The sequence below is a fragment of the Scleropages formosus genome, chromosome 2, assembly GCF_900964775.1.
Source record: "Scleropages formosus chromosome 2, fSclFor1.1, whole genome shotgun sequence".
NCBI lineage: Eukaryota > Metazoa > Chordata > Actinopteri > Osteoglossiformes > Osteoglossidae > Scleropages > Scleropages formosus.
Genome location: NC_041807.1, coordinates 36,095,625 through 36,121,582, shown reverse-complemented (window position 1 = coordinate 36,121,582; position 25,958 = coordinate 36,095,625). Strand labels below are relative to the sequence as shown.

The 25,958-nt window shown below is 44.9% G+C and overlaps 1 protein-coding gene across 3 annotated transcripts; it reads left to right on the top strand.

Moving 5' to 3' along the window:
* LOC108924900 (membrane metallo-endopeptidase-like 1) lies at positions 1-25,958 on the top strand. Of its 3 annotated transcripts, XM_029249831.1 has the most exons (24): positions 1-163; positions 281-321; positions 3,668-3,696; positions 9,656-9,708; positions 9,992-10,153; positions 10,233-10,313; positions 10,739-10,834; positions 13,064-13,182; positions 13,675-13,740; positions 13,842-13,976; positions 15,545-15,634; positions 15,742-15,878; positions 15,992-16,085; positions 17,122-17,250; positions 17,384-17,482; positions 17,628-17,711; positions 19,336-19,439; positions 19,582-19,640; positions 24,324-24,443; positions 24,594-24,727; positions 24,977-25,042; positions 25,368-25,463; positions 25,608-25,684; positions 25,803-25,958. In XM_029249831.1, exons 1-24 carry the CDS (start codon positions 1-3, stop codon positions 25,900-25,902), a joined length of 2,334 nt encoding a protein of 777 aa, XP_029105664.1. In that variant the 3' UTR covers positions 25,903-25,958. The 3 variants fall into 3 exon arrangements, with proteins under 3 accessions (XP_029105664.1, XP_018592049.2, XP_018592050.2); XM_018736533.2 differs by lacking the exons at positions 281-321; positions 3,668-3,696 and adding an exon at positions 7,541-7,588 and having other exon boundaries at positions 9,649-9,708; XM_018736534.2 differs by lacking the exons at positions 281-321; positions 3,668-3,696 and having other exon boundaries at positions 9,649-9,708.

Here is a 25,958-nt window from a genome sequence, read left to right as displayed (position 1 = left end):
ATGGGCAAGTCGGAGAGCCAGACAGACATCGTGGAGCGGTGGCGCGGAGCCGAGCGGCGGCGGAGGCGCTGGAGCGCGGCGGAGCTCGGGCTCTCCGCGCTGCTGATGGTGCTGAGCTGCGCGCTCGCGACGCTGCTCGCGCTCTACGCGTCCGCGCTCAGAGGTGAGCGTGCCCGCTTCGCTTTGTATGGAGAGAAAAAGAAAAAAAAAACAACACATCGCTTTACTGTGAAGTCTCCTAAATAGCGTTGCGTGTCTGTGAAGGTTTTTAGGATCAAAGAAACAAGCGAACAGGCAAACGAACAACCCGGCGTCATTCAGGTCGTGTAAATGACCAGACTCACTCATAATTTAACAGGTAGTCATGATTGCTGTATACGTTTCCAAATGTGTAAACGAGTGTGTCTTATAATATGTTGGGCAAAAACTTCTGGGTCGTTAATTTATACAGGTAGCAGAATCGGTCAGACTGACAGTTGACTGTATAATAACCCGTCTGCCTTTCTATATATTATCTGTCTCTCTCTGTCTGTATTTATGGCCTTATGATCTCGATCATGTATCTACAGGTAGACCATGTACAGTGTCCGTGTCTTCATATGTTCGTTTTTGGATTGTTCCGCCTCTCTATACCCAATCCTGAACTATACGCTACGAATGTTGTAATTAGTATTTCAGAAGTTTATGCAGGGGGGGTGCGGTGGCCCAGCAGGCTTGGCCAAGTCCTGCTCTCTGGCAGATCTGGGGTTCAAGTTCCGCTTGGGGTGCCTTGCGATGGACTGGCATCCCGTCCTGGATGCGTCCCCTCCCCTTCCAGCCTTACGCCCTGTGTTGCCCTGTGTTCACCATGACCATGCTTGGGACAAGCAGCTTCAACCAGTGTGTGTGTGTGTGTGTGTGAGAAGCTCATGCACAAATGAAAATGCAGTTCCTCATCTTAGTAAATCAACGGTAATGGGAAACATGTCCTCCAACGCAACTGCTTGTAAGCTTAAATTCGTGTTCTGCGTGTTTTGAACTGAGTGGCGCCACATGGAAAGGCAGTGATGGGATGCTGTTATTAGGTTCGTTTTTACTAATGGCAGAGCCAAACTTATTAGCAGAATGTAGATATTCTGAAGAGTAAATGAGACCTCCGGTGATACTAAAGGGCCAGAAAGGCCTGATGTCAGCTGTCAGCTCCCGGAATGCTCCCAACAGTATTGTGCTGCAGCACTGCAGACGGATGACACATTTTAGACTCTCATGCACCTATTTAAGCTGCCAAGTAGTTTTGCACAATTTTTTCCAGTGCTTTATAACCGCAGAATAGAGGCAGGTCCAAGCTACAGAAAACACATGTACAGTGTTTTGTACTATTTTGCCCCCTTTCAAATCTTTTCTGTTTTTGCAGATTTTTTTACATGAAATTTGATCAGTTTTTTGTCAGTTCTACTGGTATGTGAGTGAAGCCTGAGATACAAAGAAATTATACCAGTATTGTTTTCATGGCATTTCCTTGGTATGGAAGAAAATGAAATGTAGAATGATAATGTGTGAAAAAGGAATCACTCCCTTCTTAAATAACCTAACTGCTGGGATAATTAGTGTCAGCTATTTGAATACAGTTAGCAGCCTTGTCCAATATCATTTTCAACTACTTACAGCAAAAGTCAAGTTGGCAAAACACAAAATCGTAGAAGTACACCATGTCACACTCAGAGGAAATTTCCGAAGCCCTCCAGGGAAAAACTGCTTCAGCCAATTGGTCTCGACAGGGTCACGTGGTCATTGCAAGCCTGTCTTTTCTCGGGTCAAGACAGGAAAGCACTGTCTACTAAAAAAGAAACATGAAAAAAAAACCTGAATGGATCTCAAAATTTCTGGAATAAGGTTTGCTGGACTGATAGCAGAACTTTCAGGATGACTATAGGGACCTGTTTCATCTGGTGAAAAAAAATATGTACTGTAGTTTCGCATGGGTGTGGCAGTGTGATGATCTGGGGACATTTTGCTGCCACAGGACCAGGGCATCTTTGTATCACTGAAAGAACCATGAATTGCACTTCCGGTGAGACAATTCTAAAAGAGAATGTCAGGCCGTCAGTCTGTGAGCTGAAGCTGAAATGCACCTGGGTAATGCAGCAAGACAGTTATCCCAAATATACTAGAATGCCAACATTATTAAAGTTATGAAATTGCATCTTCGAAGTCCTGACTTGAATCTGATTGAGATGTTGTGGAAAGACAAGAAAAGAACTGTTCATACGGGGGGAGTCTGCAGATGTTGCTAAACTAAAAATGTTCTGAACAGGGGAGTGAGCTAAAAATCCTCCACATTGATATGAGATCCTGGTCGACACCTTCAGGAAGAATTTTGTTGCAGTCATTACAGCTAAAGGTGGTGCAACCAGCTATTGCTTATGAAGAGGCAATTACACTGTACACCTCATACAGTATAGTGCGGCTCGATACAACATAGAGTCGCATATAACGCGGTCAGAGCTTGGACCCCATATTTTTTTTGATCAGTTTCTTTCCATGTGTTTAAAGTCAAAGGTCAACTTTATTGTCACTTCTGCAATATGTTTGGAACATACATGGCGTGAAATAGCATTTCTCCTGGACCACGATGTGCCACAGAGAGCAACACTACTACAGTACAGTTCACAATAACTACATTTACATTTATTCACTTAGCAGATGCTTTTCTCCAAGCGACTTACAATGGATACTATGTAGTGTTACTAGCTCACACACCTTATTCATCACGGTGACTACATTGTTAGATACACTACTTACAAGGGGTTACTCATCCATGCATCAGTGAAACACACTCGCCCTGTGACACACACACTATGAGGGAACCTGAACAGCATGTCTTTGGACTGTGGGAGGAAACCGGAGCACCCCGAGGAAACCCACACAGACACGGGGAGAACATGCAAACTCCATACAGACCGAGCAAGGATCAAACCGATGTCCTCTCACACCACCCAGAGAGAACGATCCATCCATCGTCAACAACTGCTTGTCCCGAGTGGGGGCACAGCGAGCTAGAGCCTAACCCGGCAACACAGGGTGTAAGGCCAAAGGGGGGAACACCCAGGACGGGACGCCAGTCCATGGCAGGGCACCCCAAGCAGCGCTCAAGCCCCAGACCTGCTACACAGCAGGCACTGGCTGAACCTGCCACGCCACCATGCCACCGTGCCACCACAGACACAATGTCTACAACCGCTTGTCCTGAGTGGGGTCACAGTGAACCGGAGCCTAACCTGGCAACACAGGGAACAAGACTAGGGGGAGGGGACACACCCAAGATGGGAGGCCAGTCCGCCACAAGGCACTCAAGCAGGATTTGAACCCCAGACCTGGCACTAGGGGTTGCACAGAGTAGTCGACCAGTTGATTTTTCGACTTCACTGCTCTGCGGTGACGCTTTAAGCTTGATGTCGACTGGTCGCTAATCACGTGATTATATGACACTAGCAACATGGACACCTCTGAGAAGACAACAGGTGAGGAGCCTCGTGGGTCACTGTATCAAACCAGCAGCGGTTCATCAAGCGTGTGGAAATGCTTCAGTAAAGATGAAGCCTGTGCTACTGTCACTTGCACAATATGCAAGTCCGTCCTGAAGTAGAACAAAAGTACACTCATCTAAAAAGGCTTCCACTAACACGAGCAGAGCAGAGGAACGATCCAAATCGGTCCGTGTCCATTGCGTTCTTTCGTTCTTTGATTAGGAATTGAAAAACAAAATGCGAATTACGATGCCTTCATTCGTTTTTCGTGTTTTAAGAATGAAAAACAAATTATGAATTAACTTGCAGAAAAATGAGAAAAAAACTGCTTTTTATTGTTTCTGAGCACACACATACAGAAAAGGGCTTGTTTATTAATTTTCTCTTTTCGTTTAATCATACAAAGTGTAGAAATGAAAATCTCACAATATCAAATATGATGAATGCCCTAAAGTGTACAATATTTCCAATCTAACGGCACGGTGGCACAGCGAGTAAGAGGATGTGGGTTTGATCCTCGCTCAGTGTGTGTGGAGTTTGCATGTTCTCCCCGTGTCTGTGTGGGTTTCCTTCAGCAGCTCTGGTTTCCTCTCACAGTCCGAAGACATGCTGTTCAGGTTCACCCGTAGTGTGTGAGTGACAGAGAGAGTGTGCTCCACTGATGTATGGATGAGTGACCCGTTGTAAGTAATGTATCTAGCAGTGTAAGTCACCTTGGTGAATAAGGTGTTCAAGAATACCACAAAATGAAATAAGTAAAAAAAAAAAGACAGCAAGAAACTGTAGATGAGGCATATTTTAAATATTTTACATTTTGAGAAAAGGTTTTTAAACATAGTTAGTTCATAATTTGTTTTAATTTAAAAAAAAAAAAAAAACTGCTTTTTTTTTAACCGGCTGTGATGTCCCATCTTATTTGTTATATATATATATACACACATTTTCAGAACCGCTCGTCCCTTACGGGGTCACGGGGAACCAGAGCCTACCCGGCAACACAGGGCGTAAGGCCGGAGGGGGAGGGGACACACCCAGGACAGGACGCCAGTCCGTCACAAGGCACCCCAAGCGGGACTCGAACCCCAGACCCACCGGAGAGCAGGACTGCGGTCCAACCCACCACACACACACACACACACACACACACACACACACACACACACACACACACACACACACACACACACACACACACACACACACACACACACAGTGCATATTATATATATACGAATATATATTCAGTTTGACAGTAGAGATTGTCAGTTGTTTCAAAGAATTCCCTTCTCGTGTGTTTTTATTCATGACGTCATCAGCGATTAGTTGACTCGACTTTCATCACATAACTGTCGACTTCAAAAAATCTGAAGTCATGAAACCCCTACCAGCCACACAGCGAGTCCATCCATACCCGCCGCGCCACCGCGCGCCAGTGGGGAGCTACTAAACTAAAAACACTGGAATAAAGTGCAGTGGGCTAGTCGGTACAATAAATATAAATGTAAAAAGATTTAAAAGTGGTAGTGCAAAAAAGGTGAGTTTCTTTGTGCAATAATTGTTTGGAAAAGAGCGGTAGTGTGACCTAATGTAGGTCGATGTGGAATGTATGAAAGAAATACAGCAGCTATACATGGGATGGATGCCAGTTTAAGTGAGGTTTCAGCAGAGACTGTCAGGGACCTGAGAGGACAATCACTGCAGACCATGTGAAAGTGGCTGGTGTCTCTCTGGATGGGGGGATGGCTCTGCTGGTCAGAGTTCCCGATTTTGGTACGTAATGGGTGGTTATGGGTAGTACAGAAAGTTCAGGATCATGACAGCTTGAGGGAAAAAGCTGTTGCGCAGTCTGGTAGAGCCGGCTCATATGCTCCCGTATCTCTTCCCAGACGTAGGATTGGTGTGTGGGGTCGCCCACGATTTTGGAGGCTTTGCGGGCACAGCAGGCTTGGTAGATGTCCTGTAGGGAGGGGAGTGGGGTAATGATCTTCTCAGCTGTAGTCACTATGCGTTGTATGGTTTTGCATTCGGAGACAATGTAGTTCTCGTACCATGCAGTGATACAGCTGGTCAGGACCCTCTAAATGGTGCCCCTGTAAAAGGTGTGCATGTTGTGTGGTGACACACTCGCCCTCCTCAGTCTCCGCAGGAAATATAGGCGTTTCTGGGATTCTTTGGCCAGTGATGCAGTGTTGGTGGTCCAGGAGAGGTCATCGGTGATGTGCACCCCCAGGAATTTGGTGCTGCTCAGTCTCTCCACGGCATAACTGTCGGTGGTCAGCGGGGGATGATGGTATGAGCTCTCCTGAAGTCGATGACAACCTCCTTTGTTTTCCCCACATTTAGGAGGGATTTGTTGTTTCTGCACCACAGAGCCAGTTGGTTTACCTCCTCTCTGTATGATGTTTCATCATCGTTGCTGATGAGAGCCACCACAGTTATGTGCTAAATCTAGGTGGTTCACAAACATATTGTAGCATACTTCGCTTTGCACACAACATAATAATACATTTGGTTTAATGACTCTGTTTCCCCAAGGACTGTCTAGCCACTCCTCAGGCTTTTTCCTAATGGTTTTTACCCGCAAACACACTCACCCCATTATATTCCCTGTAAGTTTCCCCAGCGGTTGAACGCTTAATCCAGTTTTACCACAGTACAACTGCTTACAATAGACATATTTTCCCGCCCAAACTCACGGTAACGTGGGTCACTGCAATATTTTGGAAAGTCGAAAGGCCAAGTTATGCAATATAGCGATTAGTACAACACAGACCTACGGTGAAGAATAAAGTGTTGACATTTTGTGAAAAAAACCTTTTTAACGGTGCTTTGTAGGTCTATGTCGGTTTTGTCACTCGTGTTGTAAAGCCTTTTATTTCCACGACCTTTTGGTCTAGCTTTCCTCTCTTGCAAAGCAGTGCGGCTTTAAATTGCTCAGATGTTCGGGAACTAATTTGCAAAGACCGTCAAGGCAACAATGTTGCAAAAACCCTTCTGTTTTCCCTGATCTTTTCTTTTATCTTCGTTAACTCGCTACAAAACAACACCGCTTTGACTCGTTGATTAAGGCTTTGAAGATGTGACTAAGTAGCAAAGTCGGTGAAATAAAACGTCTGCGTCGTTAAAGAGTCTTGAAGCAATAATAGCCTTTAATGTTACGGAACTTGTTACATGTGGAAACTCTGGTTCGTTACATTGTGGTTCATCAGTAAAAAGAGGAACTCTTGAGCTGCACTTTAATCAGTGTTATTAGTAATTGTAAGTATGTATGCGGTGACGTATCACTTATTTTTTATATAACTTATTATAACACTTATTTTATATTTTATTTTTGCTCATGCACGTGTACAGATGGTTGCTTTTAGCAACGTTAATCGTTTGTCACAAGTAAACTGGAGTTAAACCTTCGTCAAAACCGGAAACTCGCTACAAGGCGACATGACAGTCTGGACCCTGCCGTCCACGTTATATCGGCTCTGCGGTGTACTTTTTCAAACCTGTGATTGGACGTTTCATTATCTTCCACAAGGAAACTACAAAAAAATAATACACCTACTAGTGCTCCGTGGCTACACCTCTACAAAAAACATTAAAAAAAGATCTGATCAAAATTTTAGGCAAAAGTCAGAAAAATACGTAGATAATAGAATAAATTTTTAGATTTGAATATACAGATTTTGGACATTCTCATATACCGCTGTTACACACACACACACATTTTCAGAACCGCTCGTCCCTTACGGGGTCACGGGGAACCGGAGCCTACCCGGCAACACAGGGCGTAAGGCCGGAGGGGGAAGGGGACACACCCAGGACGGGACGCCAGTCTGCCGCAAGGCACCCCAAGCAGGACTTGAACCCCAGACCCACCGAAGAGCAGGACTGCGGTCCAACCCACTGCGCCACCGCACCCCCACTACCGCTGTTACCCTATATTTATTTAATATATGATTTCAAAATCTAGAGCGTGATCAGAAATCACAACGGCAACAGGTATGTGAAAGGTTTTGTCCTGTTTGTGATTTTTTTACCAGATCGAACAGGCAGAGCAGGAACTGAGCTGAACATGGGAACCAACAACGGTGAGCCTGCAGTCTCATGGTTTGGTGCCGCCTCCCTACATATGGTTTTTTGATATGACAAAACAAGGGCTGCTGTGAGATGTCCTCAGGACTGGGAATTGTTATTGTTTTGGTAGACATTTCGAAATGTACACACACTTGTGCCAGGTTCCAATGGCCTGCTGCCTGGGGGTCGTGCCCAATTGTGCTCCACAGCCTCCAGTCCTATTTGCTGCATCACTGACAATGGAGACATGAAAGAAATTACATCACAGCTCCACTTTTGACCGCTTTTCCTTGACCGCTTGCCTTGTTTTCCCCTACACACAGCCATATCTTGGCAGACCATTTCCTATTCCTTTTGTCATAGAAATATTTATTTGCTTTCCAGGGAAGCACACACACACACACACTGTCTGAACCACTTGTCCCATATGGGGTCGCAGGGAGCCGGAGCCTATCCCAGCAACACAGGGCATAGGGCTGGAGGGGGAGGGGACACACCCAGGACAGGACACCAGTCCGTCACAAGGCACCCCAAGCGGGATTCGAACCCCAAACCCACCAGAGAGCAGGACCCGGTCCAACCCATTGCACCACCGTGCCCCCCCCCCAGGGAAGCCAACACAACTAAAACAATCCCACCACATTTTTGTGATGTTATTCCAACATTGTTCCTCCACACCACTGGTTTTTATTTACTTCTGTTTAAGCAACGGTTCTTTCCAGAGCAGCTTAAATTGTGTTTCCCATCTATATAGCTGGATAATTTTTAAACTTTTTTAGTAATTATAGGGTAAGTACCTTGCTCAGTGTTATTACAGCAGAGCTGGGATTCAAACCTGGGTTCTTCATGTGGAAGGTAGCCACTCTAACCACTACCTGTTGCCCCGTGCAAACTGTATGTCGTTTTGTCCCTAAATGACCATTGTATTTGTCTATACCAGGGGTTCTTGATCTGGGGTCCCCTTCAGGGTCTGTGGATAGATTTCAGGTAATCTGTGAACTTGGATCTTTATTTTCACTAACCTCTAACTGAAATTTAGCATTTTCTTTAGTTATAAAAGTTTTTCTTTCTAATATTTTGATAACTGTATTTCAGTATAATTGGTTCCTGCATTTAAATACATTGTTGTGAGAAGGGGTCCGTAGGCTTCGCCAGACTGTCAAAGGGGTGCATGGTGTAAAAAAGGTTAAGAACCCTTGATCTAAGGCATTTCATCACCTTTTCGTACTGTATTGCTTTTACTGTGGTATGAGTCCATTGTTGCCTGAAATTAATGAGAATTGCATGGATACACACACACACACACACTTTCAGAACCGCTTGTCCCATACGGGGTCACGGGGAACTGGAGCCTACCCGGGAACACAGGGGCATAAGGCCAGAGGAGGAGGGAACACACCCAGGATGGGACGCCAGTCCATCGCAAGGCACCCCAAGCGCAACTTGAACCCCAGACCCACCGGACAGCAGGACTGTGGTCTAACCCACTGCGCCACCGCACCACAATTGTATTGGTATTGAAAAAGTAACCTTTTTTTTGCTCCATTAGTCTCACTGACATAATTATGCCAAACTGGGCTTCTATCCACAGGGGTAGCTGATAGAATAGTGGTTAAATCTGCTGCCTTTAGAACAGATGGCTGCTGGTCTGAACCTTATCTCCAGCTGTAGTACCCTTGAGCAAGGCACTAACCCTAAAATTGCTCCAGTAAAATGACCCAGCTGTTTAAATGGCTAAATAACTGTGAGTAGCTGTAAGTTGCCTTGGAGAAAAGTGTCAGCTAAATGAGTAAATATAAATGTAATGTTAAAAAAAAAAAAAAAAAAAAAAAAAAACACTGTAGCAATCACATAGGGGGTGCGGCGGGCTTGGCCAGGTCTTGTTCTCCGGCAGGTCTGGGGTTCGAGTCCCCATTGGGGTGCCTTGCGATGGACTGGCATCCCATCCTGGGTGTGTCCCCTCCCCCTCCAGCCTTGCGCCCTGTGTTACCATGACCCCGCTTGGGACAAGTGGCTTCAGCCAGTGTGTGTGAAAGAACTTGCAAGTATCTGTTATGCATGGCTGTTTTTTCAGGAAGCAGACATCGATCTGGCAGGAGCAACGTGTGCACGACTCCCGGCTGTGTCACCGCAGGTGAGCGACGTTGCAGATATTCTATCCAGACAAATCTTTTTGATTACCTTAAAGTTACTAGTATATTGTTTCCATTTTGCTTTCATAAAAGTACAACGCTGTAGGTTCAGCTTCTGAGAAGAGTGTGAAGCTGAGTAAAATGCTGTCTTGATTCTGCTTTAGCTTTTCAAGATGTGGAGAAGCACTGAACTGTGACCATTTCAGCCCTCTTTGGATTCGAGTTTTTGGATGTATTATCATGCGCTTCTGAGCAAAATTCAGCATTTTGAATTGTGCTCCTCAGCTGCAAGGCTGCTACACAACATGGACCCAGGGCTGGACCCCTGTCAGGACTTTTACAGGTATGCCTGCGGTGGTTGGCTGGAACGGCATGTCATCCCAGAGACCAGCTCCCGTTACAGTGTGTTTGACATCCTGAGAGATGAGCTGGAGATTATACTTAAAGGTAAGGCAGCTGCCTCAACGCCCTTCCTGAGTGTTCTCAAAAGAATGTGAAACGTGACACACAACACGTCGTCTCACAGGAGTCCTGGAGACAGAGAACCAGAAGGACAGGGAGGCCTTCCTGAAAGCCAAGACTCTCTACAAGTCCTGCATGAACGAGGGTGAGTCTGCATCACGCCTCCATAACCACAGTGATGTCCACACATGCTTTGATCGTGATCAGGCTTTGTGAAGACCTGCAAGCGCACACGGAGCTCTCTGTGGTGTCCGTTAGAGATCTTCAGAGGCAAATTCGGTGCAATCAGAAATACACTGATCTCCAATGTGCTCCATAAACTTGCGATACATCACGAGTTTTGAAGAAATTACTGCCTATCAGTTCTGTATGCAACCACTCATGTAACATGCAGTGGCAAAAAAAGGTATCTGACTAAGTGTACTTCGAATGCGGAATGTCTATATCTAAAGGTCTTCATCTGTTGTGAAGCTGATGTTTTGTTTACTCAGATATTTGGAAAAAAGGTTTGGCTAAATGACCACACCAGACCACAAGTGTCAGTGATTTTTCTGTTTTTGCCCTCTGTAGGTCTGATTGAGCAGCGCGATTCTCAGCCCCTGATGGAACTAATTGACTTGGTTGGTGGCTGGCCTATAGCTTCAGAAGGTTGGATGAGAAATGAAGGTAGACAATTTTTGAAAAAACAAGTCATATCTTATCACAACTCTACATTGGACAAGCATATATTGATAGGGGACGGGGTCGATGGATGTTTTCTTCAAGTGTCATCGAGTTTTGATTTTGCACTAATCGTAGAAGCTTTGACTATGAGGCCTTAGCTTCTTGGGGCTGCAGGTTGGAGCAGCGGTCATGGCAAACTGGGTTTTGACTCTTGCCATGTGCTGCCCCTGGTCAGTTGCTGTAGTTGTAATCACAAAAACAGCAACTGCTAGGTTTTACAGCACTTGTTGGAAAGTATTATTTTTAATATTCGGTGAACTAGTCTGCAGGAATTCCCAGAGATGTAGGACACTTGTGGGTTGCTTCACTAATGCTCTTCTGTCAAGTTCGTACCACAGAAGTATTGTTCAGGATGCCCACGTGTACTCAAATTTTTGACCGGTACAGCATATGAAAGCATAACAAGTCACTGGCAACTGTTGAGCTTCACCATCACATGTAAAATTGATGGTATAATATTGTAGGGAGGTAGAAAACTTTTCAAAGTCAGTATAACAAAAAATAATAAAAATAATAATAAAAAAGAGTGGAGAAGAGTGGGTGACATGGTGGCACAGTGAGTAGTGCTACTGTCTCACAGTGTCTGGGTGGTGCAAAAGGACATGGGTTTGATTCCTGCTCAGTCTGTGTGGAGTTTGCATGTTCTCCCCATGTCTGCAGGGGTTTCATCTGGGTGCTCTGGTTTCTTCCCACAGTCCAAAGACATGCTGTTCAGGTTCACCCATAGTGTGTGAGTGACAGAGAGAGAGAGAGAGAGAGAGAGTGTGTGTGTTCCACTGATGTATGGATGAGTGACCCAGTGTAAGTAGTGTATCTAGCAGTGTAAGTTACCTTGGAGAACAAGGTGTGTGGGCTGATAACACTACATAGAGTTCACTGGAAGTCTCTTGGGAGAAAAGCATCTGCTAAATAAATAAGTGTAAGAAAGGGATCTGATTCTCATTCAGAGGAAAACATTATAATGGTTTTTCATTCCCAGAGAATGAAAGGTACTTGAGCTTAACTGTAGAGAATGGTAAGAAGAGAATATCCGTCCTTCTGCACATGTCCTTGAGTAGTAATGTCAACGGGCAAAGATCAGCGGTTACTCAATTCTCTTCCCGAAAACTCATATAGTGTAGCAGAAAAAGAGGTAAAAAGAGATGCTATCCTTGCACTGTACTCTTGGGGATACATGAGGGATTAATTTCACTGTTGTCGATAATTACGCTGATGCAGTAATGCAAGGCAATCTGTTACTGCTCTCTGCCAGTAAATAATGGTATCTAGGATACCAAAGAGTGCTTTGTAGTAAATTGACATTATAATTCACGAGTCATTCAAATGCAAATACTGGAAAAATATATCATTCAAAGGACGACTTGATTAAAAATGCAGAGCTGTATTCCAAGTACTTTTGTAAATATTGCAGGGTGGTTACCAAACAACATCCTGTAAGTCCAGAGTAGGACTCATTTTAAAGTGATCATGAAATTTAATTTTAAATTTTATATAACAGCTGGTAAAGAGGAAAAATGGAGAAAAAGAAAAAAATAGTTTAACGACCTGTGTTACTGGTATTTAGGTAGGAAGATGCTTTGTGTAAGTAGTTGCATTGTGGGTAACTTGTAAATAGTGTGTGTAACCACTGGAGGGACTTATGGTGAAAATGATGGGGTGACTGTGCCTACGAGTGTGTTAGTGGAGAGCTTGGGAATGTCAGCTGGATAAAAATTTTCTTTTACTTCTTTAAGAAAAACTTTTATTGTTTGCATGGTAGTTTTTATGATTAGTGTGTTTACTGAGTAAAGATTTTAATTACTGGAAATAATGCATGAAGAAATTTATTTCTGTCGAGTAAGACAGTGTGTGGAGCCAGACACCCTTGGGTGGGTTGGTAATCCATTCTGCTCTGTAAAAATAGATGGAGATCCTAAAGGAAATGGGGTCCTCTGACTGAGAGCATTTTTTCTTTGGTGCTGGTGTTCTAATAAATCCTTTGTAATGAACACTGCCTCTGCATCCTTCTTCACCCCATCTAAACCTACAGCGCTGCGTACCACAATATTTTAAAGTCTAAAATGATGGTGCAATGCAACATAAAAAGTTTGCGTTTGTGTCCGTGAACTGTGGGAATCAGTGTGAAGTCCCCAAAAATGATAGGAAATCAAACGTAGGGTTTGATCTCCACAGAGCGAGAGTGGAGTCTGGAGGACACCTTGGCAACGCTGAACTCCCGTTTCCACAAAAAGGTGCTCGTGGACCTGTTTGTGTGGACCGATGACCGTAACTCCAGCCGACACATCATCTACGTAAGGACCCGGTCATACCGTGCTCATGTGCCATTCCTCAGGACCGGACACATATTTGTTTGCTTTTGTTCCAGGAAAGAGTACTGCAGTGAGTATATTGCAGTTATGAGTAAAACAGCAGCAGGTCGTATAGCGCTTGGACTCAAGATGAAGGTGTCTTATTTTAGCATCATCTATGAGTATGTTGCAGGGGGGTGCAGCGACGCAGCAGATTTGGCCAGGTCCCGCTCGCTGGTGGGTCTGGGGTTCGAGTCCTGCTTTGGGTGCCTTGCAATGGACTGGTGTCCCATCCTGAGTGTGTCTCCTTCCCCCTCCAGCCTTGCGCCCTGTGTTGCCGGGTTAGGCTCCGGCTTGCCGCGACCCCTGCCTGGGACAAGCGGTTTCAGACTGTGTGTGTGTACACATACTAGTATGTTTCAGCAAGAATAGGAATACAGAATAATGCTTTCGTGCTTGAATGTGAGGCACTGATGGTCGACTCTGTCTCCACAGATTGACCAGCCAGGGCTGGGAATGCCATCGCAGGATTATTACTTCAGCGATGGAAATTACAGAAGGGTACTTATCTCTCCCAGTTTGTTTGGGCTCCGTGTCTTTGTCTGTGTAAAATCATGGTGGGATACTCACCTATGTCCACACATCGTGTGTGTGTGTGGCAGGTACGGGAAGCTTACCAACAGTTTATGGTGGAGATGGCACTGATTGTTCGTCAGGATCGGAACCTGACGAGGGACGAGGAACACGTTCGGGAGGAAGTGATGCGAGTGATGGAGCTGGAGACAGACATCGCCAACGTAAGTGGTACCTGTTACTGCCCACCACTACCACTCCATGGGGAGTCAAACTCAAGATTAGTAAAGCTAATAAATTTGACAAACAAGACATCTGACTCAAAGGTTCAGGTCTCAAGTTAAGGCTGAACCTTTTCATTAAGTACCTCCAGACAATGTACTTGAACTGCATCAGGAGAGGTTTTGGCTGTAGAATATGAATAAACTGAATGCTGGAGGAGTATCTTTGGATAATGACAAACCAGAAGGTGGCCTTATTTAGAAGGCCCCAAGTGGATGTTCTTAATGTTACACTATTGAGGTCACACCAGTGCATTGGAGTGTAATCTTTTTACATTTATCTTATGCTTTTCACCAAAGCCACTTGCCCATTTATGTAGCTGGGTAATTTTACTGGAGTAATTTAGGGTAACTTGCTCAAGGATACAGCCAAAGATGGGTATCGAACCTGCAGTCTGGGGACCCCAAAGCAGTAACACTACCCACTACACTACCAGCTGTCCCTATATATATGCTGTTGAGTGTTGAGTGTTTTACTGTGTTTTTTTAAGTTCAGACTCCTTTACATACCATTATTGACCACTGGGACACCAGACAGCAACACCAGAATCCATAAACACGGTGGAAATGAAATCAGTCTCCTCCCACTTGTATTTAGGTGTATTTTACTCCCAACTAATGGCCAAGTGTAGAGATGCAGGGCATTTTGTCTCCGCAGCAAGCAAATTTTAAGAAATGGGACAGTGAAGAAAATGTAATAAATATATAAAACTAATAAATTAACCGGAAAATATTGATCTTTGAAAATTTATATCTTAAATAAAAAAAAAAAAAACTACTAGGAAGGTGATCAGGAATCGTGGATATTCGGGTACAGTTTTATGCAGCTACTTGTGTGATGAACACTGGTTCATATTGTGAAGGAAACAAACTAACTGTACTTAAGAATCACACATCTTCAGCTATGTCTCTTTCTCCTCATGTAATGAACACGTTGTATTTTCTATGAGATGTACGTCGCTTTGGAGAAAAGCGTCTGCGAAATGAATAAATGTAAGTAACACGAGGAGCCAGTTTAATTAGTTTTATGCAGGATTTTATGTCTGTATTATATTACACTTACATTTAGCTGATGTTTTTCTCTAAACTAGCTTACAGTTAAAAGCAGTTACCCATTAATACAGCTGGATAATTTTTTTTACTGAAGGAGTTTCAGGGTAAGTACCTTACTTGAGGGTACTACAGCCGGGGGGGCGGATCAAACCTGCGGCTTTTGGATCTAAAGGCAGCAACGCTAACCCCTATGTTACCAGCTGTACGCCTATTTAAGGAGCTGTATTACTGTTTTAACATACCAGCACTATTCTGTTGAAGACCTTCCTCATTCATGTTTGATCACATTTAATGTTTTTTTTTTAGACTTTTGGTAGAATAAGGCTGGGAACTGCTGGAGTAAGACTGCTAAGGTGAGCATCGAGACTCACTTTAGCAGGCTTAGTCCAGCAATTGTAAAACCCAGAATGCACAGTGTCTTTGAATGTACTGAGCAATATTTGTCTCTTTTGACACAGGCCACTTCCCCTGCTGAGACACGGCATGATGTAACTCTACTGTACAAAAAAATGACACTGAACCAAGTGCAAGAGACTTTTGCCCTCAATGTAAGTGTGTCTTCATCAAACACTGCTTGCACTGATAGGAAGCGGGTGGGAGAGAGGTTAGTTTGCGGTGTTGCTCATCGATTGGTCCCACTTATTCCTCTTCACAGGGCTTTAACTGGACAAGGTTCGTACAAGGTGTGCTCTCCAGCGTGACCGTGGAGGTGGATCCCTTGGAGGAGGTGGTGGTCTATGGTATCCCCTACCTGCAGAAATTGCAGGATGTGCTGACTAAGCATGACACCAGGTCAGACTGAGTTGAGAGCATCCAGAAGGAATCGTGCTGAATGAACTCACATTTGCGCTAAGGAGTCAGACGTAACCGGGGGGGGGGATGTCTCTTTCCTGCTCTCCTTGTAGGACGCTGCAGAACTACCTTGTGTGGCAGCTGGTCGCTGATAGAGTTGGCAGTCTAAGTCACCGCTTCAAGGCTGCCAGGTCCCACTACAGAAGGGTGAGTCAGAACTGCTGCTGGCAGGAAAGGTGGAGCAAGGGCTATCGCCGCCCCCAACCTAAGAATCATTGGGACTCATGTCGCCTCGTTGACACTGGTTGGGCTGCACTGTAATGAGGAGAGACCAGAGTGAGGGTGAAGAGCATGCAGCATGGCTTCACTGAGCGAGCAACAGCTAGGAACTGAATTTTTCCACTTTGCTGAAGTTTTGCTTTGCCTCCTACTCTTGTCTTCAGTGATTTGATGCTGCCTCAATCGTATGACACAGAAGGTTTCATTCTGGTAAATGTTCTTCTGGAAGTTTTGTAAGCATAACCCTGTCTATTCACATCTACATTCACATTTATGCATTTAGCAGACGCTTTTGTCCAAAGCGACATACATCTCAGCAAAAGTACAATTTATGCATTACATTAAGAGAAAGAGACACAGTTGCAGACATGTGACTTTCAAGTAAACCTAGTCTGTTACCTTCCACTTGCTGCACCGAGGTTCATCATTCAAGTAGGTGCATACAACACAGGGTAGTCAAATCCTGATACCCCCCTACAGTTTTTTTTTAATATTATAAGATACACAAGCAAGCAAATACAATGCCGGAGTAGTGGCTGATGAAAGGCTTTATCTGGTGATGCTCATGAAGTTACGGTACATGAACATTTATACCATACATGAACTGGAGAGATCTTGGGAGAAATGGGTCCGGAAAAGGTGAGTTTTCAGACCCTTCTTGAACGTAGACAGAGTTTCCGCAGTTCTGAGCGAGAGGGGAAGGTCGTTCCACCACAACGGAGCCAGAACCGAGAACCTCTGAGCTTCACCTTTCGTGCGCAGGACCACGAAACGAGCAGAAGTGAGCAGAAGTAGACGAGTATTTTAATTTAGGCAGTGACACGTTTGGCTCTGGAGCACCTGCTGCGTTTTTACACTGGGGCATTGTCCACAACTTGAGATAAAGCTGTGTACCAAATGTCTGCTGGACTGGGCTCTGCTTTGACGAGTGTGTTTGTGCACATCTGTGTGTATTTATAATCAGGCGCTCTACGGAACGACGGTGGAGGAGGCGCGGTGGCGTGAGTGCGTCCGTTACGTGAGGAGCAGCATGGAGAACGCGGTGGGCGCCCTGTACGTCCGAGAGGCCTTTGCTGGCGAGAGCAAGCGAGTGGTAGGAAGCTGTCTGAACCGCAGCTCCATAATAACGACTCGCGCGTGTCATGGACGATGGAAATGCGTGTGATTTTCCATGTTTTTAGAGAAAATATTGCTGCTGAATTAGTTGTGCTTGTGTGTTCTGCCAGATGAGTGACCTCATTGGTAAGATTCAGGAAGCCTATGTGGAGACACTGGAGGAACTGAGCTGGCTGGATGCTGAGTCTAAGGAGAAGGCCAGGGAGAAGGTTCGTGCCGCCAAGAGTGAGCAGACATCCTGCAAACACGTTTTCAGTGTGTTCGTTCACACTTTTTTCCCAGGGGAAAATCTGTGTTGAGGGCACTGTGTGTGAACAACGTGATGCTAATGGAGAGATTGATACTGTCTCATAGGCTATGGCCATCAAGGAGCAGATTGGCTACCCTGACCATATCCTCCAGGAAGAGAACAGCAAGCTGGACCAAGAGTACGCACATGTAAGGGCATCAGCTCTGCAAGTAGACGGGGTTAGTCTGTTGCAGGAAAAGGAAGCTGATGAAATAAGAAGGAAATAACTGAAAAAAGGTTCTTAATCTTTTTAGGGGTTTGTTCAGCTGGTCTTGAGCCCATATTGTAGAAATACTGCAGGAGTGTAGATCAGTGCACTGCTTGAACTCGCAGTGGGGACAGTGCACATCACTTCCCAACACTTTCCTCTTCATCTGGGAAGAGGATGGGTCTACCTGCTACTGGGGTTGGAAGAATGGCCATCATGAAGCTATCTGTGGACAGCTCCTGGTGCTGACCTTCCTCTGCATGGAGGTGAAGAAGCTAGGAGAGATGGTGCTGAAGAACAGTGTCAGGGAATTTATGTTCATATGCATACTCACATTTATTCTCGCTGCTGACACTTTTCTTCAAAGCAACTTACAACTATTTACCAACTTGCACAGCTGGGTAATTTTTAGTGGACAAGTTCAGGGTAAGTACCTTACTCAAGGGTATTACAGCAGGAGATTGGATTTGAACCTACAACCTTCCCATCAGTGATAGCTGCAACCAGTATACTACCTGCTGCCCAATGCGCACGTATTTGTATGTTTATAAGTATCTCCAAAAAAAAAAACTACTAGGAAGGTGATAAGGAATCGGCGATATTCTGGTAAAGTTTTGTGAACGCTTGTGCAAAGGAAACAAACTAACTGTACTTAAGAGTCACACATCTGCAGCTATTTTTCTTTTTCCTAAGGTAATGCACAAACTGAGGTGTATGTCGCGTTGGAGAAAAGCGTCTGCTAAATGAATAAATGCAAATATATTGATAAGCAGGGGGTGTGGTGGTGCAATGGTGCAGTGGGTTGGACTATGTCCTGCTCTCCGGTGGGTCTGAGGTTCGAGTCCCGCTTGGGGTGCCTTGCAACAGACTGGCATCCTGTCTTGGGTGTGTCCTCTCCTCCTCCAGCCCTGGGTTAGGCTCCGTGACCCCATATGGGACAAGTGGTTTCAGATGATGTGTGTATTGATAAGCGATCACCCTGTTAGAACAGCACCCTCTCTATTTCGTGATGTTAGGCTGCACTGATTTATGACATTTTTTGTATCATTAGGTTACTCAGATATTGAGAACCACTTATCCAATGAGGGTTGCATGGATTTGGAGTGAAACCTATAGAAGCTCAAAGCCAAAGGTGAAATATTTGGTTGAAGATGGGAGTCTGTGATAGCAGATTCATAAAACACCCATAACCATTCTTCGAGTCGAAAAGGGCGACGGGTAGCGTTGTAGTTAGAGCTGTTGCCTTCTTGTTGAAGGACCTGGGTTCTTATCCTGCTCCTGCTGTTGTGTCCTTGATCAAGGTATTTACCTGAATTGATAGAGTAAAACCTACCCAAGTGCATTAATGGGTAAATCATTATAAGTAGCTTAGTATACAAACTTAAAAGTATAAGTTGTCTTGGGCAAGTCTGCTCAGTGAATAAATGTAGCTGAAGTTTTCTTAAAGAAAAATTATGACTGCAGCTTGAGTTCTTATTATTTTTTAAATTTTTAAAATTTATTTATTTTTTTCTTTTTTTCCTGGCTGGCCTATGCACCCATGCCTGGCTTTGATGGCTGCCCAGCTCAACTTCAGTGAGGACCGCTACTTTGAGAACGTCCTGCAGAACCTACAGGCAGGGGTCCAGAGAAGTCTGAGGAGGCTGAGGGAACACGTCGACCCGGAACTGTGAGTGACACCACTCCGCATCTCACTCCTTATGTCGGACGCACACTGGCCTCAATCTCGTGGTGGACTTCTAACAAGATCCTTGCGATATTTTGAATTATATTCAAATATAATATGTTATACTATGATTGGTTTGTTGCAGATGGATCATTGGTGCTGCAGTTGTCAACGCTTTTTACTCCCCCCACAGGAACCAGATTGGTAAGAGACATGTCTCTCTTAGTTACAGTGGAAGGGAAAAGCCTTTTAAACTGATGCGTGTGTATATTGTCGTGGTTTCCAGAGAAGACACACCAGACTCTTCGGGTCGCTTGTAAATCCAGGTAGACTTTATTACAAAGTAAAAAAGCTGAGTTGGTCTAAGAGCAACTGCCAGACAACTCTCAAACAGTTCCTTTTATAAAATTACCAATTGACCGGACACTCCCTTTTTTAACGTAATTCAGATCCTCCTTGGATCTGTGCCACTACTATTTTTTCAGATGTTTTGGATAATGGTCCTTCAGTCACGGTAGCGCCTACTATGGCCTCTGTGGTCCTAATTCTCGCTGGTGGCTTGGATCCTTTACCTTGGGGTTCTGTTTTCTCACCTACTATTCTTCTCACTCCACTCAGGCATAACTGCCTTAAAAGGATTTCGTTGCCTTCAAGGAATTTCGTTGATTGACACTGATTGAGATTACCTTCACCCTAGGGCACATACCTGAGCTATTTTTGCTCTTGCCTGGGTCAGTTTCAGGTCACATACACAAATTACACTTAATGTTTACCATAATACAAGTTCTGCCAACCGTGATGTGACATTTTCGAGAGAGTATCTCCATGGGGAAAACAAATCCTGCAAAACTTGCGAGGATGTCCTCCACAAAAAATGTCATGTTGAACATTAGTTGTAAGGAATAAAACAATAAAGGTGCGTTTTTGAAGATTTTTACTTCATTTCCATTATGCCTTGCAAGAAAGTTACTTCCTGTGAAGTTTCCGCATCACTGTCTCGTCCTCTGACGTGGTTTCTGAGCAGCTGATGGTGCAGTGATCAGGGAACATGCCGAGGAGCTTTAGATTTGGCCTGAGCTGATGGGCACCGGGTTTAATGGATAGGTGTAATGTGTCTTGGAAGAGTGTTGGCTTCAACAAGACACTGTCTCAGGTTCTTGCAAAGACCCATCTTCACAAACAGCATTGGAAGTGAGACCTGCCCAAGTGTTCCTGTTAGTTTCACCTTGGGAACAACTTTTGGTCTTGAACGTTTAATATCTTACTCCATATCATTATCAGGCTGCAAATGAGAATATCATGTGAGTCCAGATTAAAAGTATATTTGTAGTATATTGAAAAGAATTTGGAGTGACATGGTGACTCAGGTAAAAGTGCCTGATGTCTCTTGGGCAGTGGAAGCGGACATGGGTTTGAGTTCAGCTCATTGTGTCAAAGACGTGTGTTTCAGATGAACTGGTGACTCCACATTGCTTGTAATGTGTGTTTGCCCTATAATGGGCCGGTGACCCATCCAAGGTGAACCCTGCCTCACATCCTATGGTTCTGGAATAGGCCCTGGACCACTACTACCCTTCGATGGATGGATGGATGGAAGGAAGGAAAGTATATGTGGCTTATCTGACACCTCAGTGACACTGTAAATGGGTGGAACACCGAATGGACGATAGTAAAGATGTCAGACGTAATTAAAAGTGGTTTGATGTGGTAAAACATGGCACCGGCGCGAGGCGAAGTGTTGATTGCTTCTTGCAGACTTGTTAATTTAGTGTATATTATTTTGTTTGTGTCACTATTCCTCCAGCCAGTTTACTCTCCTATTACTTATGACTTCTGCAAATACGTGAAACAGTGCAATTAGATGCAATTCGTAGCGTTAGAGAGCCGAACTTGCTCCCTTCGCTGTGCCGCAAACAACATCATGACCGTGTCCCACCTGAGACCGCACAGAAGACGCGCTCTCGGAAACGGGGCCGCAGGGCCGGCGTACAGGTGAGAGCGAAACGCCGCGGGCCACGACCTCCGATGCCCAGCATTTTCCTGTCCAACGTTCAGTCTCTGGACAACAAACCGGACGATCTCAGAGGGCGACTTAAATTCCGAAGAGATTTACGGAACTGCTGTGTTTTCTGCTTTACGGAGACGTGGCTCACCGCCAGCACACCGGACCACACGGTCCGGCCCGAGGGCTTCTCAATCTACCGTGCAGGTCGGACTGATTCATCGGGGAAAAAGAGAGGAGGGGGCGTATGCTTTCTTCTTAACAATGCATGGTGCACGAATGTGGAAGTGATTGCGCAGAACTGCACTCCGGACCTTGAATACCTCCTGATCAAAGGCCGACCGTTCTACCTGCCCAGGGAGTTCTCGGCTGTGCTCATGGCTGCAGTTTACATCCCACCCCAAGGGAACACACAGAGCGCGCTGAACGAACTGTACCACGTCGTCACTAAGTATGAGAACAAGCACCCAGATGGACTGTTCATATCTCTGGGGACTTTAACCAAGCCGATTTCAGGAACGTGTACCCCAAGTACCATCAGCACATCTCCTGCACCACCAGAGGCTCAAACACCCTCGACCACTGCTACACTTCACACGAAGGTGCGTACCGCTCCCTGCTGCGTCCACACCTCGGGCAGTCGGATCATGCCTTGATTCTGCTGCTCCCGGTCTACAAGCAGATACTCAAACGAGAGGAGCCTGCGAGGTGCACTGTGCAGCGCTGGACACCAGAAGCGGAAAAAAGGCTCCAGGACTGCTTTGACTCCGTAGACTGGGGACATGTTCAGGAACTCATCCTCCAATCTGGACGAGTATGCAACAGTGGTCACGGACTTCATCCTCTACTGTGTTAGCGTCTGCATACCCCATAAAACAGTCCGCTCATTCCCCAACCAAAAACTGTGGATAACCCCCCGAAATGAGATTCGTGCGCGAACTTGCGCGTTTCAGTCCGGAGACACGGACGCGTACAAGAAGAGCTAGTACGAGCTCCTCCTGAAGAAAGCCAGGATGTCCACTACAGTCCTCACCGGGTGTATTACATCCTGGGGTGGCAGCTGCTCCATACAGGACAAGAAAGCCCTACAGAAGGTGGTCAAAACGGCTCAGGGAATCATCGGCACACGGCTACCAGCAGTCCAGGACACCTACACCACACACATGCTATCATGGAAGATCATAGTCACCCTGCACGGGCACTTTTCTCTTCCCTGCCATCTGCAAAACGGCTTAGGTCTATTCGAACCCGAACAGCTAGGTACAGGAACAGCTTTTACCCCGCTGCTATAAGAGTATATAACACTAAGCAATGTGCTACCTTTAGTAACTAGAGTTGGACTGCTCCCCCCAAGCACACTGTAAATTACACCGCCACTTTAAGCATTCTCATTCTCATCTCTCGTTCTGAGTTCTCTGACTGTCAGCTGGCATTATTGTTACTACTGTTACCATTATTTATTGCTATTGCTGTTGCACTACTCACTGTCATTGTCATTGTTTTGTTTGTGCAGTATTTCTATTGTCTTTGTCCATAGTCTGTGGGGAAGCATTCGGGAAGATTTTCATGATACATGATGTACATGGTACTTGTATCTATGACAATAAACTTGAAACTTAAAAGTGGTTTAACAAACTAGGTTTGCTTGAGTCACATGTCTACAGCTATGTCTCTTTCTCTTAATGTAATGCATAAATTGTACTTTTACTGAGATGTATGTCGCTTTGAACAAAATGCGTCTGCTAAATGAATAAATGTAAATGTGATATGATGTACATCTCAGGACTCAAACCCCAGACCCACCGGAAAATAAGATGTGGTCCAACCCACTGCGCCACCACACCCCCCTCGCTGCTGTATGCAGTTTGTAATAATTTATACTAAAGCTTGTCTCGGGGGGTGTGGTGGCACAATGGGTTGCACCGGATCCTGCTCTCTGGTAGGTCTGGGGTTCAAGTCCTGCTTGGGGGCCTTGCGGCAGACTGGTGTCCCGTCCTGAGTGTGTCCCCTCCAGTGTGTCATTTTTAAACAATCAGATTTTAAAGGCTGGTTTTCAGCAGCACACAGAGTATGGAAACCACAAATTGCTTCTAGAAGCATCTCTGTGCTCCCTCTTGACGGACTTTTTGATATGAACGCCCACATGGCAGCTGCCAGAGAGCTTTTCCTTACGCGCTTGAAACTTGGCAGGTGACCAAAAAGCTGTATTCCCATCTCTATAAACAACCAGAGTTTTTTTTTTTTTTTAATTATTATATATGTAGCCTAATTATCACTGGGAAAGTGGATCTATACAGAAGCTACATATTATAGTGGCTTTATACAGCAAGAGAGGAGCATTACAGTGAGTCACATTTACATTTATTCATTTAGCCAACACTTTTCTTCAGAGTAGCTTGCAATGTTAAGGTACTTACAATGATTTACTCAACTATACAGCTGGGTATTTTTTACTGGACTGAGACAGGGTAATTTTTTTTTGCTCAAAGATACTACAGCAAAAGGTGGGATGTGAACCTGCAACCTCTGAGACCAGAAGTAACAACTCCTACTGCTGTGGGCAGTGTGTGCACATTTATACTGTTGTATGCACACACACACACCAATAATGGAATGTGGAAGGTTGATGTGCTCATAGACCACATTTATACATTAAAGCATTCTTTTCTGTCTGGCATGACAAACCAACAATTTTGGCAAAAAGATACATGTTCGAGCCTTCTGGGGCTCATCTGCATAGCAAACCCGTGATGTTTCCATCCTAAGACCCCTGTGAGACACTGTCCAGATCACGATCCTTTTAACCAATGTTTTGAACTGCCTCAAATGCTCAAAAAAACATCCTGCTGACGTCTCACCTTTGGCCTTCTGTTTTTCTTGTGTAGTGTTTCCAGCAGGAATTCTACAGCCCCCGTTCTTCAGCAAAGAGCAGCCCCAGGCTCTCAACTTCGGAGGGATAGGGATGGTGATCGGACATGAGATTACGCATGGGTTTGATGATAACGGTATGAGTGCATTTGGGACTCATTCATAATGGGTAGAAAACATTTTATGACTAGGAAACCAATTTGGATGTGCATTGGACCATTTCTCTGTTCTGCCCTTGCGAAAGAATCTCTTTCTTTTCATGATTCTCTGCTTGTTCACCATTGCAGGTCGTAATTTCGATAAGGATGGAAATATGCACAACTGGTGGAGCAACTTTTCTGCAGAGCGCTTCAAGGACCAGTCCCAGTGTATGGTGTACCAGTATGGTAATTTCTCGTGGAAGCTGGCTGGAGGACAGAATGTGAGTCTGTAACATTTACAGACGACACATACAGTCAGTATGTAAATCTATCAGTTCTTGGCTGTTGTAGCTTTATGTGGCATGAAGTGACTCAGCTGTAGAGTAATTATACTCCTTATTTATTAATCATACATGAGATTGAAGAGTTGCAATGTTTTTTAGGAGAACTGAACTGTTGACATGGCAGATGTTTTTGTGTGTCTGGGACATGACGGTATCTGTTAACACATCACTCTCTGTGATCACCAGGTTAGTGGCATCAACACTCTTGGAGAAAACATTGCAGACAATGGTGGAGTCCAGCAAGCATACAAGGTGAGAAGATATTATAAGTACTTGAGAAGTTCACGCCTAAAGCAGTCCTCACACAGCACAGAAGTAAAGTTGGGAAGGATGGAGAGATTTTGGTATCTTGGTAGCCCAGTGCAAGAATTAGCTCTGGATCTCAAGTGTAAGAGAGCTGCTAGTTAACAGATGTTGGGTAGGCGACTGCTCCTCAGTTCTCCTGTACGGTGACAAGCAGCAGAATAAACTGGAAGGAGTGTAAATTTGATGTCCTCAGCTTCGTGGAAACCATGGAGTTATGTCTTTGATGAACAGCAAGCAATTTGTCTTGAGTGTGTTTGTGTGTGTGCATCAGGCGTATTTGAAGTGGGTTGAGAGGGAGGGCGAAGAACCTCAGCTTCCTGGCCTAGATCTGAACTACAAACAGCTCTTCTTCCTCAACTTTGCCCAGGTAAGGGATAAGAACAGAAAACATGCCAAGGCTAACAAATTAACATGGATGGATGTAGAGCTCTATGTCAGAGGAGGCTGAGTTTAATCAATAAGAACAACAAAATATAGAGAAAAAAAGCTTTTAATGATCTTATATTTTAAGGTTTGGTGTGGCTCCTATCGACCAGAATATGCCAGCCAGTCCATCAAGACGGACTTGCACAGTCCTCTGGAGTACAGGTATGGTAATGTACCAGTAGAAGGACTGGGACTGTTTGTTGACCATCATTAAAGCCCACATCATTATTACACTTAAAAATAACATCAGTCTGCTTTTTCTCACTGTGTTCCTCTGTAGAGTTACGGGATCCCTCCAGAATTTTGCAGCATTTTCTGAGGCATTCCGGTGCAAGCAGGGCAGCCCTATGAACCCTGAGGTGAAGTGCCGAGTGTGGTAGCCAAGGAGGTGGAGGTTTGCCTTGGAAGCGGGGCCATAACTGGGCAATTCACCCAA

Excerpts from the sequence above, each read along its gene's own strand:
- LOC108924900 (XM_029249831.1), top strand. The coding sequence starts at position 1 with ATGGGCAAGTCGGAGAGCCAGACAGACATCGTGGAGCGGTGGCGCGGA. Across the intron at positions 13,183-13,674 it reads CCAGCCGACACATCATCTAC|ATTGACCAGCCAGGGCTGGG; the intron begins GTAAGGACCCGG and ends CTGTCTCCACAG. Across the intron at positions 17,483-17,627 it reads AGGAGAAGGCCAGGGAGAAG|GCTATGGCCATCAAGGAGCA; the intron begins GTTCGTGCCGCC and ends ACTGTCTCATAG.